Below are 16,097 nucleotides of genomic sequence, written 5' to 3' on the forward strand. Positions count from 1 at the left end.
TGACAGTGTTTTCTCGTGACATATTGTACTTCATGTTAGTGGTAAAATTTCCTCAACATTTCTTGCATTTATCTGTGAAAAAAATGGAAACTTTCACCATTTTCCAACTTTGAATTTTCATGCCCTTAAATCACAGAGATATGTCTTACACAAAATAAGTAATATTTCCCACATGTGTACTTTACATCAGCACAATTTTGGAACCCAAAATTTTTTTTTTGTTAGGGAGTTATAAGGGTTAAAAGATGACCTGCAATTTCTCATTTTTACAACACCATTTTTTTTAGGGACCACATTTACATTTGAAGTCACTTTGAGGGCTCTATAAAATAGAAAATACCCAAGTGTGACACCATTCTAAAAAACTGCACCCCTCAAGATGCTCAGAACCACACTCAAGAAGTTTATTAACCCTTCAGGTGTTTCACAGGAATTTTTGGAATGTTTAAAAAAATATGAACACCAGTTTTTTTCACAAAAAATGTACTTCAGATCCAATTTGTTTTATTTTACCAAGGGTAACAGCAGAAATTGGACCCCAAAAGTTGTTGTTGTTGTCCTGAGTACGCTGATATCCCATATGTGGGGGTAAACTACTGTTGGGCGCATGGCAGAGCTCGGAAGGGAAGGAGCGCTGTTTGGACTGCAGACTTTGATGGCATGGTCTACGTGCATCACGTTGCGTTTGCAGAGCCCCTGATGTACCTAAACAGTAGAAACCGCCCACAAGTGACCCCATATTGGAAACTAGACCCCCAAAGGAATTTATCTAGATGTTTTGTAAGAACTTTGAACCCCCAAGTTTTTCACTACAGTATATAATGCAGAGCCGTGAAATAAAAAATCTTTTTTCCCACAAAAATGATTTTTAGCCCCCAAATTTTTATTTTCCTAAGGGTAACAAGAGAAATTGGACCCCAATAGTTGTCCAATTTGTCCTTAATATGCTGCTACCACATATGTTGGGATAAACCCCTGTTTGGGCGTACAAGAGAGCTCAGAAGGGAAGGAGCATTGTTTTACTTTTTCAACGCAGAGTTGGCTGGAAATGAGATCGGATGCCATGTTGCGTTTGGAGAGCCCCTGATGTGTCTAAACAGAGTAAACCTCCCAATTCTAACTCCAACCCTAACCCGAAAACTCCCCTAACCCTAATCCCAACTCTAACCACACCCTTAACCCCAACACACCCTTAACCCCAACACACCCCTAACCCTAATCCCAACTCTAACCACACCCCTAACCCTAATCTCAACCATAATCCTAAGCACACCTAACCCTGACACACCCCTAACCCTAATTTTAACCGTACATGTAATCCCAACCCTAACTTTAGCCCCAACCATTACTTTAGCCCTAACCCTAATGGGAAAATAAATACATTTTTTTTATTTTATTATTTTTCCCTAACTAAGGTAGGGTTAAAGGGGGTTTGATTTACTATTTAGAGTGGGTTTTTATATTTGGCAGCTGTCACACACTAAAAAACGCTTTTTATTGCAAAGAGTTTTTGCGTCACTACATTTTGGAAGCTATAATTTTTCCAAATTTTGGTCCACAGAGTCACGTGAGGTCTTGTTTTTTGCTGGACGAGTTGGTTTTTATTGGTACCATTTTCGGGCACGTGACATTTTTTTTATCGCTTTTTTTTCCGATCTTTGTGAGGCAACATGAACAAAAACCAGCAATTCATGAATTCCTTTTTTGGGGGGCGTTTATACCGTTCCACATTTTGAAAAATTGATAAAGCAGTTTTATTCTTCGGGTCAGTACGATTACAGCGATACCTCATTTATATCATTTTTTTATGTTTTGGCGCTTTTATACAATAAAAACTTTCATATAAAAAATAATTTTTGCATCGGTTTCTTCTGAGGACTATAACTTTTTTATTTTTTTCGCTCATGACACTATATGGCGGCTCGTTTTTTTTGCGAGACAAGATGACGTTTTATAGCGGTACTATGTTTATTTATATCTGTCTTTTTGATCGCGTGTTATTCCACTTTTTGTTCGGCGGTATGATGATAAAGCATTGTGTTGTGCCTCATGATTTTTTTTTTTACGGTGTTCACTGAAGGGGTTAACTAGTGGGACAGCTTTATAGGTCGGGTCGTTACAGTCGGCGATACTAGATATGTGTACTTTTATTTATCTTTTTTTACATAAAGGAATGTATTTATTGGAAAAAAAAATTTTTCTTTATTTAGGATTTTTTAAAAATATATTTTTACACAGTGTATTTTTTTTTTTTTTAACTTGTTTTACTTTGCTCCATGGGGGGACATCACTATATATTATCAGATCGCTGATCTGACATTTTGCTCGCAAGCCAACCTCCCTGCAGGACCCGGAAGGACCCCCGAGGCCATCTTGGATCCGGGGTCTGCAGTGAGGAGAACAAAGGAGACCCTTGGAATAACGCAAACACATCACGTTGTTCCGAGGGTCTCAGGGAAGCACACAGGGAGCCCCCTCCCTGCGCGATGCTTCCCTATGCCACCAGAACGCTGCGATCATGTTTGATCGCAGTGTTTCGGGGGTTTAAGTGCCAGGAGCGGTCACAGTGCCGGATGTCAGCTGTGATAATGAGCTGACACCCGGCTGCGATCGGCCGCCCTCCCACCTGAGTGCGGTTGATCGGGTTTGACATACTATCCCGTCCATGGGAATTAAGTCCCATGTCACATGGACGGGACAGTACGTCCGATGGCAGAAAAGGGTTAAGCAATAAGCCCAAAAATATTCAAAACCAGATAAGGCTCAGCTGCATGTTAAAGAACAGGTACATGCCATCAAATCAAGAACTTATAAAAAAAAATCCTAAGAGCTCTGAAACACACTCAACGCATTTCCCCTTTCAAGGTTCATCAGAAGTGAATAAAGTATACATAGTATAAAGAGACTACTTAGCTGCTGAACAAATTGCTATGACCGGCCCAATAGCAGGGTTCAGAGTTCAAGCACATAAGGAAACGATACCCCTTCATAGTGTGCTGCATGATACGGTACATGTTGATCCATGTTGCTATTGTGCCGATCTTAGCAATTTCTTCATTCACTATAATTGTGGTATACTGTCCAAACAAACTCTCATTTCAATATCTCTCCTCCTATTCCTTTCCCCATCCCACAGGGCAGGATAGGGGTAGGAGGGACAGTCGACAGTGATCGGGGGCGCCATTGCGCAGGTGTAGGGTGCCAACCTCCGCTGGTAGGTAGGAACAGTTCAGTTTAGTGATAGGTACAGGCACCTCCTGGTATCTTTTAAGTGGTGGTAGTGGTCCTTTTTATCACCTTACTGCGTTAAGACGTAATTAAAGGTAATTTTTTGAAGTACAGTTTTTACACAGTGAATTTCTTTGTTCAATTTTTCTGTACAGGAACAATCTTATTCTAGCTGTGATTTCCTCATGAGTTGTGCTCACAGCCCAACACCGTGCAGGACGATTGGCGTTTGCCACAGAAGACCAGGATTGGCAAATTCGCCACTTGCGCCCTGTGCTCTTCACAGATGAAAACAGGTTCACACTGAGCACATGTGACGGAGTGTAGAGACGCTGTGGAGAGCGATCTGCTGCCTACAACATCCTTCAGCATGACCAGTTTGGCAGGGGGTTAGTAATGGTGTGGGGTGGCATTTCTTTGGAGGGCCACATAGCCCTCCATGTGCTTGCCAGAGGTAGCCTGACTGTCATTAGGTACCGAGATGAGATCCTCAGACCCCTTGTGAGACCATATGCTGGTGCAGTTGGCCTTGGGTTCCTCCTAATGCTGGACAATGCCAGACCTCATGTGGCTGGAGTGTGTCAGCAGTTCCTGCAAGATGAAGGCATTGAAGCTATGGACTGGCCTGCTCGTTCCCCAGACCCCACATCTGGGACATCATGTCTCGCATGATCTATCAACGTTACGTTGCACAACAGACTGTTCGGGAGTTGGCGTATGCTTTAATCCAGGTCTGGGAGGAGACCTCATCAGGAGTATGCCCAGGCTTGTAGGGAGGTCATACAGGCACGTGGAGGCAACACACACACAACTGAACATCATTTCCTTGTCTTGAGGCATTTCCACTGAAGTTGGATCAGCCTGTAATTTGATTTTCCACTTTGATTTTGAGTATCATTCCAAATCCAGACCTCCATGGGATATTTATTTTGATTGACATTGATAATTATGTTGTATTGTTCTCAACACATTCCACTATGCAATGAATAAAAATTTGCAACTGAAATATTTACTTCAGTGATATCTAGGATATCGTATTTTAGTGTTCCCTTTATATTTTTGAGCAGTGTATATTGGTTTTATTAGTAGAGGTAAAGAAGAAAACTAAATACTGTAAAATAATCAATCTCATATGTTTCCCTTATCTCCAGTAATTGTATTATTACATGGGATTTTTATGATGTTACATCGGCTCATCTTCTCATTCAGGTCTCTACAATATCGGATCCTCTCAGTGAAGATCTTCTATATAAGATCATTTTCCTGATTTACCCATCAAAGATGGATATGGACAGAGACAAGATGGTGGAGAGGATATTACACCTCACCCTAGAGATCCTCTTCCGGCTTACTGGAGAGGTGAGAGATTCTGATGACGTCACATTACATCATTCTTATCTATGGGAATAATAGATGGACACATCTGGAGAGGTGAGGACTCTGGAAATGTCTGTGGTGAGATTTATTAATGTGTCTCTTCATAACCAGGATTACACAGTAGTGAAGAAGACCTCTAGTGAACGCTGTCAGGACCCTGAGTCTGAGGGATTGGGAAGACCCCTGAGCCCAGTCACGGGGCCTCCACCTCACCTGATACATGAGGACATCAATGACCAGAAGATCCTAGAACTCACCTACAAGATGATTGAGCTGCTGATTGGAGAGGTGACACTGCTGGGAATGCTGGGACATTATACAGTAACACTGTGAAGGTTTCGGGGGATGACGGTGTACAATAACAAATTGTATTGTGGTACCGTGTTAGCCAGAAAAATCGATGTGAATACTTTTCTACCCAATGATGACAGAAGTATTCTAGGAGTGATACCTTTATTTGGTTAACCAGAAAATATGTTTGCAAGCTTTCAGAGCACAGTGGCTCCTTCTTCAGGCAAGATTACAAATAGATTAATAAGAAACAAGCACAACATTTAAAGAATACTACAGTAGGACATTTGTTAGGGGGTGGGAAGTGTGATGAGTCCATAGATAAGCCAAGGTAATCAAATTAGGTGTTTTCTAAGGGTACCGTCACACTATACGATTTACCTACGATCACGACCAGCGATATGACCTGGCCGTGATCGTAGGTAAATCGTAGTGTGGTCGCTGGGGAGCTGTCACACAGACAGCTCTCCAGCGACCAAGATGCCGAGGTCCCTGGGTAACCAGGGTAAACATCGGGTAACTAAGCGCAGGACCGCGCTTAGTTACCCGATGTTTACCCTGGTTACAAGCGTTAAACTAAAAAAAAACAAACAGCACATACTTACATTCTGGTGTCCGTCAGGTCCCTTGCAGTCTCTGCTTCCCGTACTCACTGACTGCCGGCCGTAAAGTGAAAGTGAAAGCACAGCCGCTGTGCTCTGCTTTCACTTTACGGCCGGCAGTCACAGTGCGGGAAGCAGACTGCAAGGGACCTGACGGACACCAGAATGTAAGTATGTGCTTTTTGTTTTTTTTTAGTTTAACGCTTGTAACCAGGGTAAACATCGGGTAACTAAGCGCGGTCCTGCGCTTAGTTACCCAATGTTTACCCTGGTTACAAGCGAACGCATCGCTAGATCGCATCGCTAGATCGCTAGATCGGTGTCACACACACCGATCTAGCGATGACAGCGGGAGATCCAGCGATGAAAGAAAGTTCTAAACGATCTGCTACGACGTACGATTCTCAGCAGGATCCCTGATCGCTGCTGCGTGTCAGACACAGCGATATCGTAACGATATCGCTGGAACGTCACGAATCGTACCGTCGTAGCGATCGAAATGTTATAGTGTGACGGTACCCTAACAAATGGAGAGGCAGTGGTAATAATGTTCTTAGTTATCTGGAGTCCGTCTGGTGGAGGTGTGAATTGTGTCCATGTAGGGGGATGACTGTATCATTGTGTGTGTCAGGTTCCTATAAGGTGTCAGGATGTCGCCGTCTATTTCTCCATGGAGGAGTGGGAGTATTTAGCAGGACACAAAGATGTGTACAAGGAAGTCATGATGGAGTTTCCCCAGCCCCTCACGTCACCAGGTAATAGACAGGACTAAATACACATGGCCTATAATTATCTGTATGTAACGAATGAATTCAGTCCCTTTTATGTGTTTCCTCCAGTTCTGTCCAGTAGGAGGACAACACCAGAGAGATGTCCCCGTCCTCTTCTTCCACAGAACTATAAACAAGAAGATCCCAATGTTCCTCAGAATCATCAGGTAGATGGAGAGAAGGTGTCAGGAGATCTCCCCCATGATGTGCAGACGGCTGTGAAGGTCTTGTGCTCAGTCTTGTTTTATTCACCAGTATTATATCTTTTATACTTGTGTAATGAGAACGGTGCAGATGGCAGGCAGGGTTGCCACCAGGAATTTCGGTGTCCCATACTGGCAAAACTTTCGGGCCCACTTGGGACTCTGCCCAGGCTACACCCCCCCAGCTCCGCCTCCAATTCTCGAACCTTCCACAGTCCCACTGTGTCACTTTGTAGTGATAACTTTGGAATTCTTCACAAAGGATAATAGGAAACAAATGGACCTTACAAATTATTTTCCAACTTCTCTTGAATCTGACAGTACCCTATATACAATTGTACACTACTGTCTGGGCACATGGCAGGGTTATGAAGCTATTTGACTGCAGATCTTGCAGAAATAGTTTGCAGATACGATGCATTGGGGGCACTGTTCGTGGTCTCCTGGCAGCTCAAAAGATGGCCACCATGAACAGACTTGGCACTATTTACTCCATTTTACAGATCCCATAATAGTATAATGCACCCCCATACTAGTATAATGCAGCGTCATACTGCAGCTTTACAAAAAAAAGTTTATCCTGACCTGGCTGAGGTCCAGCGGTGTCCTCCACCTGATACATCTGAGGCGTGTACCATCATATGTGAGTGTCATTATACACCCCCTCTGATATCAGCTGCCAGCTTGTGATCTCCCGCAAGACAACAGATTTCAACTTGCCGTGCATCTGATGATGCATGATCAGTTGAGCCGCTGGGGCCCGTAGAGGAGAGGCGGCCTGCTGCGGGCCCTCTCTGCCCGCCAGGCCCTATTCGCCAGTAAGGGCTATAATGCTCTGATGGCAGGATTAGAGCTGATCATAGATGTGACTATCTTTTCTATTCATCTGTCTGTGACTTTTACAATATTTGTTTCAGGGTGAAGATCTGACCCATATTAATACTACAGAGACATATGTGAGGGGTGATGAGTGGTGTAAAGAGGAGATTCCTACATATCACTACCCAGGTAAGTAGTATGCACTAAATGTAGAGAAGTCACAGATTCTTCTCAGTCACCGGCTATGGCTGCTTTATCGGTTGTATAGCCCGGTCATATCACAATCGGGTGTTCACCATTTTGCCTCTAGACCTCAACATTCTCCTCCATCCAAACTTTCACACATCAGCTCTAAACTGTTATAAAAAAAGGATTTGAATGTCTAATATTTCTTCTTGAAACTGATCTGACATCTACCATTGGCCTTTATAATAGTTTAGCTTGAAAGAGCCACTGAGCCCCGTACTCTAATTACCCCAGTGAGGTTTCACCACTAGTTACTCATTTATTACTGACTAGATTGTGGCCCGATTCTAACGCATCGGGTATTCTAGATTATGTATGTAGTTTATTTATGTCATAGTTTGTAAGCTTGCGAGCAGGGCCCTCATTCCTCCTGGTATCTGTTTTGAACTGTATTTCTGTTATGCTGTAATGTCTATTGTCTGTACAAGTCCCCTCTATAATTTGTAAAGCGCTGCGGAATATGTTGGCGCTATATAAATAAAAATTATTATATTATTATTATTATTTATGAAGTTTTCAGAATAATGCAATTTATACACAGGATTCAGCCGGCCGGCCGCGACCAATTGGCGAAGCGTGGTTCAAATTTCGCGGCAAATCGGGGGCGGACTGCGCCTGTCACTGATTGTTTGCGGCCGGGCGTGACCAATCAGTGAAGCCAGGGCCGGCTCCAGGTTTTTGAGGGCCCCTGGCGAAAGAAGTCTAAGTGGGCCCCCCTCTTTAACACTTACCACGATTCATGATGCACAGATACAGCAAAGAAATATAGCACAGCCAAGTAGCATATAACACAGCCCACATAGTATATATCACAGCCCACGTAGTATATAGCACAGCCACATAGTATATAGCACAGCCATGTAGTATATTGCACAGCCACGTACTATATAGCATAGCCACGTAATATATAGCACAGAGACGTAGTATATAACACTGCCCATGCAGTATATAACACAGGCCACGTAGTATACAGCACAGCGAATTAGTATATTGCCCAGCCACGTAATATATACCACAGCCACGTAGTATATAGAACAGCCCATATAGTATATAGCACAGAGATGTAGTATATAACACAGTCCACGCAGTATCTAACACAGCCCACATAGTATATAGCAATGTGGCCACCATATCCCTGTTAAAAAAAAGAATTAAAATAAAAAATAGTTATATACTCCCCTTCCGTTGGCCCCCGGATCCAGGCGAGGCCTTTACCGATGCTCCTCGCGACGCTCCGGTCCCAAGAGTGCATTGCAGTCTCGCGAGATGATGACGTAGCGGTCTCACGAGACCGCTACGTCATCACTTCGCGAGACTGCAATGCATGGATCGGTCACCGGAGTGTCCTGAGGAGCGGGAAGGGCGCCGGAATGTGAGTATATAATGATTTTTTATTTTTTTAATTATTTTTAACATTAGATCTTTTTACTATTGATGCTGCATAGGCAGCCGTGACCAATCAGCGACGCGGGATTTCCGGGACAGACAGACGGAAGTGACCCTTAGACTGTTATATAGTAGATGAAGACTGTTGAGTTTGATCATTTTAGTAGATGTGTTATTGTCTTTAGTCACAGTTTTTGACTACAGTAGTTACTGCTCAAATCCTTTGACTTAACCACTTCCCGCAGTCCTTTTTTGTTCCTAATCAGGACCCAATTTTTCGAACCTGATGTGTGTCACTTTGTAGTGATAACTTTGGAATTCTTCACAAAGGATAATAGGAAACAAATGGACCTTACAAATTATTTTCCAACTTCTCTTGAATCTGACAGTACCCTATATACAATTGTACACTACTGTCTGGGCACATGGCAGGGTTAAGAAGCTATTTAGCTATTTAACTGCAGATCTTGCAGAAATAGTTTGCAGATACGATGCATTGGGGGCACTGTTCGTGGTCTTCTGGCAGCTCAAAAGATGGCCACCATGAACAGACTTGGCACTATCTACTCCATTTTACAGATCCCAGGGATTGCCTTGTTCACTTACTTTAACCCTTCTACTTGGGTCTGATCTTAGACAGAGACCCCTAGGCTTTGGCCATGGTGTTCCCTTCTGTTATGTGATGCGAGATGTAGCAAGAATAGTCAGGTAACCGGGTCAGTACCAGGAGAGCAGAGAAAATACAAAATCAGAAGACACAAGAGTAGTCAGTAAGCGAGCCAAGGTCACAACAGGAAACAAACAAGCCTGGAGAGGAGCACAGAGGAATTAACCAGAGGAGAAGGCTGTATCTGACAGCTTCCAGCAATATGCTTCCAGCTTTAGGAGGGTGTGGTGCTTTCCAACTGGCTGGAGCAGGGAGCTGGACAACACACATCCATACTGCCAGACTGGATGGTACTACAAATCCTAGGCACCCTAATCTCAGTGGCAGGGCAGAGCCTGCGTCACCCAGAGCTTCTGGTTTCCATGTCTCCTCCATTACCAGTGCCACCTATAGAATAAATAAGGTCGTGCCTGATAACAGAACCAGACATCACAGCAGCAGATCCCAGAGGAGTTAGGACATACCATATGCAGAAGCCCTAATATAAGAAAATGGCAGAAAACCAGAGCAGTAGAAATCCCCTAAAATTGACTTCATTTTGGAAATTATAACCCTCAGGGGATTATTGTATTGTAGTAGTGACTATGTTCACCCCAGAGCCACTTTCCAGAAATTAGCACGCAGTGGATGTTGGAGAGTGAAAATTGCAAATACGCCATTTTATTACCCAACACACAGTGCCCAGATTGTGCTCCAGGAGACACACACATTGTAAATTAAGTGGGTTCTTATCACTATAGTAATGCCAAATACATTATTATTTATTATCATTATTCATTTTTATAGCGCCATTTACTCCATGGCGCTTTACACGTGCTTTATACATGGATGCTAAATGTGGTTTGGGCACACTGCAAGGCTCAGAAGCGAGGGGAAACTTTGGGAGAGTGGAAATTGCTGGATTGGTGTATGGAAGCCATGGTGCTTTTCAAGAGCCTTTGAGCCACTTGTAATGTAGAAACCTGATTTTCACTGACAGATGATGGACCTGAGTGGGGACTTGTTTTTTTTTGGGAGATGAGTAGAAGGTTTATTGGTATAATTTTCCTCAACATAACATTGTTTTGTGACTTTTTACTCTATATTTCGGAGGCAGAATGGACAAACAGTTGAACACCACACCCTACTGGTTCATCCTATGAGGTTTTATATTAGACTGAGCTGTCATTGTCTTAGGCCGGTTTCACATTAGCGTTGCGGACGGCTGCGGACTTCCTCCGTGAAGCCCCGCCCTCGGCCGCACCTCCGCCGCTAGCTCCGCCTACTTCTGCATGCGGCCTGCATACCAATCTTTAACATTATAGTCCAAAAAATAAAGGCAGCACTCCAATAGGAAAAAAGAAAGTGATTTATTGGCCCATGTGCGACGTTTCAGTCCAGGATGTGGACCTTTCTCAAGTCCACATCCTGGACTGAAACGTCGCACATGGGCCAATAAATCACTTTCTTTTTTCCTATTGGAGTGCTGCCTTCATTTTTTGGACTTTTTTGGACTATTTTTTGCACCCCTTGTTTTCTTTTGGTGCTGCTTTTTGTTTTCTTTTTCTGTATCTTTAACATTAGGTACGCAGGCGGAGCCGCTGTATGCGGATGCTTCCGCAAGCGTCGTTTTGATGATGCGGCGACCAGCTTAGAACGCAGCTTGTAGCAATTTTTTTTTCTCCGCATCGTCAAAACGACGAATGCGGAAGCATCCGCATACAGCGGCGCGACCTGCGTACCTAATGTTAAAGATAGGTACGCAGGCCGCATGCCGACCGCATGTATGAAGTAGGCGGAGCAAGCGGCCGAGGGCGGGGCTTCACAGAGGAAGTCCGCAGCCCTCCGCAGCTCTTCCAAACACTAGTGTGAAACTAGTCTTAGTGAATAATTACGTATTCAACATAACTTGTCATGTTGTGGACAGTTTACGTACAAATGTTAAAATCTGTAAAATTCAAGGATTTTTTTATGAAAACTAATTGGTTTTATTTTTAACAGATGACTGCACCAGGCGATCAGAGGGGCAGCTGACATCTTCAGTTTTTAAATCAGATAATCTTGGGATCCCACAGGATACAATTGAAGTGAATGCCATTACTCCAGATATACCATCATCCCTTCACAGCAAAGATCTATCGTCTGATCTTTTGAAACAGGTCCTGTCTTCTGATTCATTACCGACTACTAAGGAAAATCAAAGTCTCAAAATAAGCATTAAAAAACAAATTGGTCCTGAAGTAAAGAAGCCATTTTCACTTTTAGAATATGGAAATCATTTTTCCCTCAAAGAATCTTTTCTTAAGCATCAAAAAATTCACACAGCAGAGAATAGATTTCCTTGTTCCAAGTGTGGGAGATGTTTTAACCAGAAGTGGAATCTTGTTATACACCAAAGAACTCACACAGGGGAGAAGAACTTTTCATGTTCAGAATGTGGTAAATATTTTACACACAAATCAAATTTTGTTGAGCACCAGAGAACTCACACAGGTGAGCAGTCTTTTTCATGTTCAGCATGTGGGAAATGTTTTAACTGTAAAGCGCATCTTGATAGCCACCAGAGAATCCACACAGGGGAGAAGCCTTTTTCATGTTCAGAATGTGGGAAATGTTTTAACTGGAAATCGCATCTTAATAGCCACCGGAGAATCCACACAGGGGAGAAGCCTTTTTCCTGCTCAGAATGTGGGAAATGTTTTAACTGGAAATCGCATCTTAATAGCCACCGGAGAATCCACACAGGGGAGAAGCCTTTTTCCTGTTCAGAATGTGGGAAATGTTTTAACTGTAAAGCGCATCTTGATAGCCACCAGAGAATCCACACAGGGGAGAAGCCTTTTTCATGTTCAGAATGTGGGAAATGTTTTAACCAGAAATCAGAATTGGTTAAGCACCAGAGAACTCACACAGGTGAGAAGCCTTTTTCATGTTCAGAATGTGGGAAATGTTTTAACCAGAAATCAGATTTGGTTAAGCACCAGAGAACTCACACAGGTGAGAAGCCTTTTTCATGTTCAGAATGTGGGAAATGTTTTAATCAGAAAGTGAATCTTGATAGCCACCAGAGAATCCACACAGGGGAGAAGCCTTTTTCCTGCTCAGAATGTGGGAAATGTTTTAACTGGAAATCGCATCTTAATAGCCACCGGAGAATCCACACAGGGGAGAAGCCTTTTTCCTGTTCAGAATGTGGGAAATGTTTTAACTGTAAAGCGCATCTTGATAGCCACCAGAGAATCCACACAGGGGAGAAGCCTTTTTCATGTTCAGAATGTGGGAAATGTTTTAACCAGAAATCAGAATTGGTTAAGCACCAGAGAACTCACACAGGTGAGAAGCCTTTTTCATGTTCAGAATGTGGGAAATGTTTTAACCAGAAATCAGATTTGGTTAAGCACCAGAGAACTCACACAGGTGAGAAGCCTTTTTCATGTTCAGAATGTGGGAAATGTTTTAATCAGAAAGTGAATCTTGATAGCCACCAGAGAATCCACACAGGGGAGAAGCCTTTTTCCTGCTCAGAATGTGGGAAATGTTTTAACTGGAAAGCGCATCTTGATAGCCACCAGAGAATCCACACAGGGGAGAAGCCTTTTTCCTGTTCAGAATGTGGGAAATGTTTTAACTGGAAAGCGCATCTTGATAGCCACCAGAGAATCCACACAGGGGAGAAGCCTTTTTCATGTTCAGAGTGTGGGAAATATTTTAATCGGAAATCAGATCTTGTTAGACACCAAAGAATTCACACAGGGGAGAAGCCTTTTTCATGTTCAGAATGTAGGAAATGTTTTAACCATAAATCAAATCTTGTTAGTCACCAGAAAAGTCACACAGGGGAGAAGCCTTTTTCATGTTCAGAGTGTGGGAAATATTTTAATCGGAAATCAGATCTTGTTAGACACCAAAGAATTCACACAGCGGAGAAGCCTTTTTCCTGTTCCTAATGTGGGAAATGTTTTACATGGAATTCAACTCTTTAATAAACATCAGAGAAGTTGCACAGGGGAGAAGCCTTTTTCATGTTCAGAGTGTTGTAAATATTTAACCAAAAATTGTAACTTCTTAAAACCGTTGTCTTACTACTAGGACAACACCTTGTCATTCCTTATGTTATTCAAAAAGGCTACCCTAGGCATGCTTTGGAAACAGCTTATCAGGGTGCAACTAATAAAAGTAGACAACAGCTACTACACAAGCATGACATCTCACGGGAAAGAACAAAGGATGTGATCAGGATCATAGGGACCTATGATCATCAACATCATAAAGTGAGGGAAATCATAAATAGACACTGGGACATACTTAAAATGGATCTGGACCTCAGGGATCTGTTATGTCCTCACCCAGATATCACCTATAGAAGAGGAAAGTCACTAAAAGATGTATTGGTTTATAGCCACTACAGTAGACCAAGAGGTGGGGGCACGTGGCTTGATAAAAAATACTGTGGCTTCTTTCGTTGTGGAGACTGTCAGGTGTGTAAATGGGTGAAACCCAATAAGGCCTTTGTGAGCTCCTCCACAGGAAATATTTTCTATCAGAGGGATTTTTCTAACTGCAGGTCCTCAGGGGTGGTATACATGGCCACCTGTCCAAAGGACTATATTGGCAAAACTAAGAGGGAGCTGCATAGGAGGGTAGGTGAACATATGGGGGACATCAGAAATAACAGGGACACCACTCTAGCGAGACACATGAGACTTCAACATCTGGGTGATATGATGAATGTCAGATTTATGGCAATTGAGGTGATAAAACCCAACCCTAGAGGGGGTAATATGGATAAAAAAATATTACAGAGATAATGTGAATGGACCTTTAGAATGGACGCAATGACCCCTAAGGGGCTGAATGAACAATTGTCCTTTGCTTGTTTCCTGTAGCGTGGGGGCTTTATGTAAAGTGATTGCTTTTTCTGGTCATTAGAGTGTTCCCCATTTCCTGTTAGTTGGGAAGGGACTTAATGTATATCTCCATGAAGAAATTCTGGATATGCTTTTACTCTAAAATTCATCCTTTGTTAGGGTGGTACATAGATTACTATGATAAATATAACATACAATAGAAATCCTCTGACTTATGGGTCTTCTATGTTAAAGAAACGGGCTAATCTTATATATGTTGTACTCCTACCGTTGGATCATGGGTAAGAGATAGGGCCATGTATGGGTATGATCTTTTTGACATTAAGCGGTATTTAGATTGGTACATTTCACAAGAATAAGATATGCATATCTACATCATAAGCAGCGACAATTTACATTCACCGTTATGCTGCCGGCAGGCACTGGATGGTTAACATTTGAGATGCACAACCAGGAGTCTGCGCAGAAGCATCTAGTTGGTGTTTATCGAGTGGAACGCAATCGATGCGTCCCATCTAGATGCAAGCGCAATAGGCCCAGTGACGTCTTCACACACCTGAATTCAAAGGGTAGGTGTGTTCTGGAAGGAGCATGCGCAATACACGGTTGGGTAACGCAAGATCATGAGTGTGTCCCACGGTGATTCTGCGCAGTATGCTGTATCTACGCAAGGTCGCAGAGGCGGACCTCTGGCTGAACCGGAAATGAGACAGACATAGAGCCCGGGCAGCCTTTTTAAATCAGAGGTAGTGTATCAAAGTTCATAGCTATATGACAACATCGGGACACATGTTCTTAAATCGGGCCTCCTGATGAGCCGGAGAGGCGAAACGCGTTGAGACGGTACTTTGGAAAGGCGGACGGCATGCTTTGGCTGGATGAGTACTTTATTGATTTGTATCCGAATGTATACTCACCAGTAAACTTACCTATATTTACGACAGCATATGTGCAGCACATCATATAGGGGCATTAACCACACAATTGAGCACATATTGAGGTCTCAAATCTGAAGGGCATAAAGACCCATTAGAATGTGGAATGAGAACCAGCGTGCTGCATTGATCGAATTACCGTCCTAAACCTTTCTACATGTTCTCCATTGTTTTTATGGCACAGTGTGGGGATTAGGATTCCTTAGACATAGGATTGTTCTGTGTATAGTGGTCAGGGGTACCCTCAGTTATATAATTGGGTACAGGGACCCCGGGCATCCAATAGGGTTCATCAGGGACCCAGGGCCAGCCGCCGTGGAGTGGTGGCGCCACAACGTTCCCCCTAGAGCGCCAACCCCCGCAGACAGGCTGGTACCAGTTTAGGTATTAGTGTAGGAACACCTATCCCTATACCAGTTTGTTCACAGTGTGTTTTGTTTACATGGTATTACAACAGGGTTGGTGGTATTTTAATAATTTATAAATAAAAGTGGTTTTATGGGGTATTATATGATTTAGTAAATTAATGGTTACCCTGGTTTAATATTAACTATTCAACAAGAAATTTGTCATTCCTTATGTTTGGCCTCATTAAAACAAAGATACTCATACACAGGTCCCTTGCCAGTGCCAATTCAGCGATGTCAGGATTCATGTGAGGTTGTAACAGTACTCAAGCCCTGCGCCCAATTGGTGCCGGCTTCATTGTTCCTGCCTTCGGAAGTA

General features: G+C 43.0%; 1 protein-coding gene across 1 annotated transcript in view; it reads left to right on the forward strand.

The window, feature by feature from the left end:
• LOC138663417 (zinc finger protein 665-like) overlaps nt 1-15,879 on the forward strand; it is a 41,486-nt gene extending 25,607 nt beyond the window's left edge. The window contains exons 2-7 of the mRNA XM_069749613.1: nt 4,438-4,587; nt 4,717-4,893; nt 6,130-6,253; nt 6,338-6,492; nt 7,389-7,479; nt 11,570-15,879. Of these exons, the coding sequence (XP_069605714.1) occupies nt 4,438-4,587; nt 4,717-4,893; nt 6,130-6,253; nt 6,338-6,492; nt 7,389-7,479; nt 11,570-13,515 (2,643 nt within the window). The 3' untranslated portion in view covers nt 13,516-15,879. The remainder of the gene's footprint in view (nt 1-4,437; nt 4,588-4,716; nt 4,894-6,129; nt 6,254-6,337; nt 6,493-7,388; nt 7,480-11,569) is intronic.
• Nucleotides 15,880-16,097: the final 218 nt, after the last annotated feature.

This window comes from Ranitomeya imitator, chromosome 2 (assembly GCF_032444005.1).
Source record: "Ranitomeya imitator isolate aRanImi1 chromosome 2, aRanImi1.pri, whole genome shotgun sequence".
Taxonomy (NCBI): Eukaryota; Metazoa; Chordata; class Amphibia; order Anura; family Dendrobatidae; genus Ranitomeya; species Ranitomeya imitator.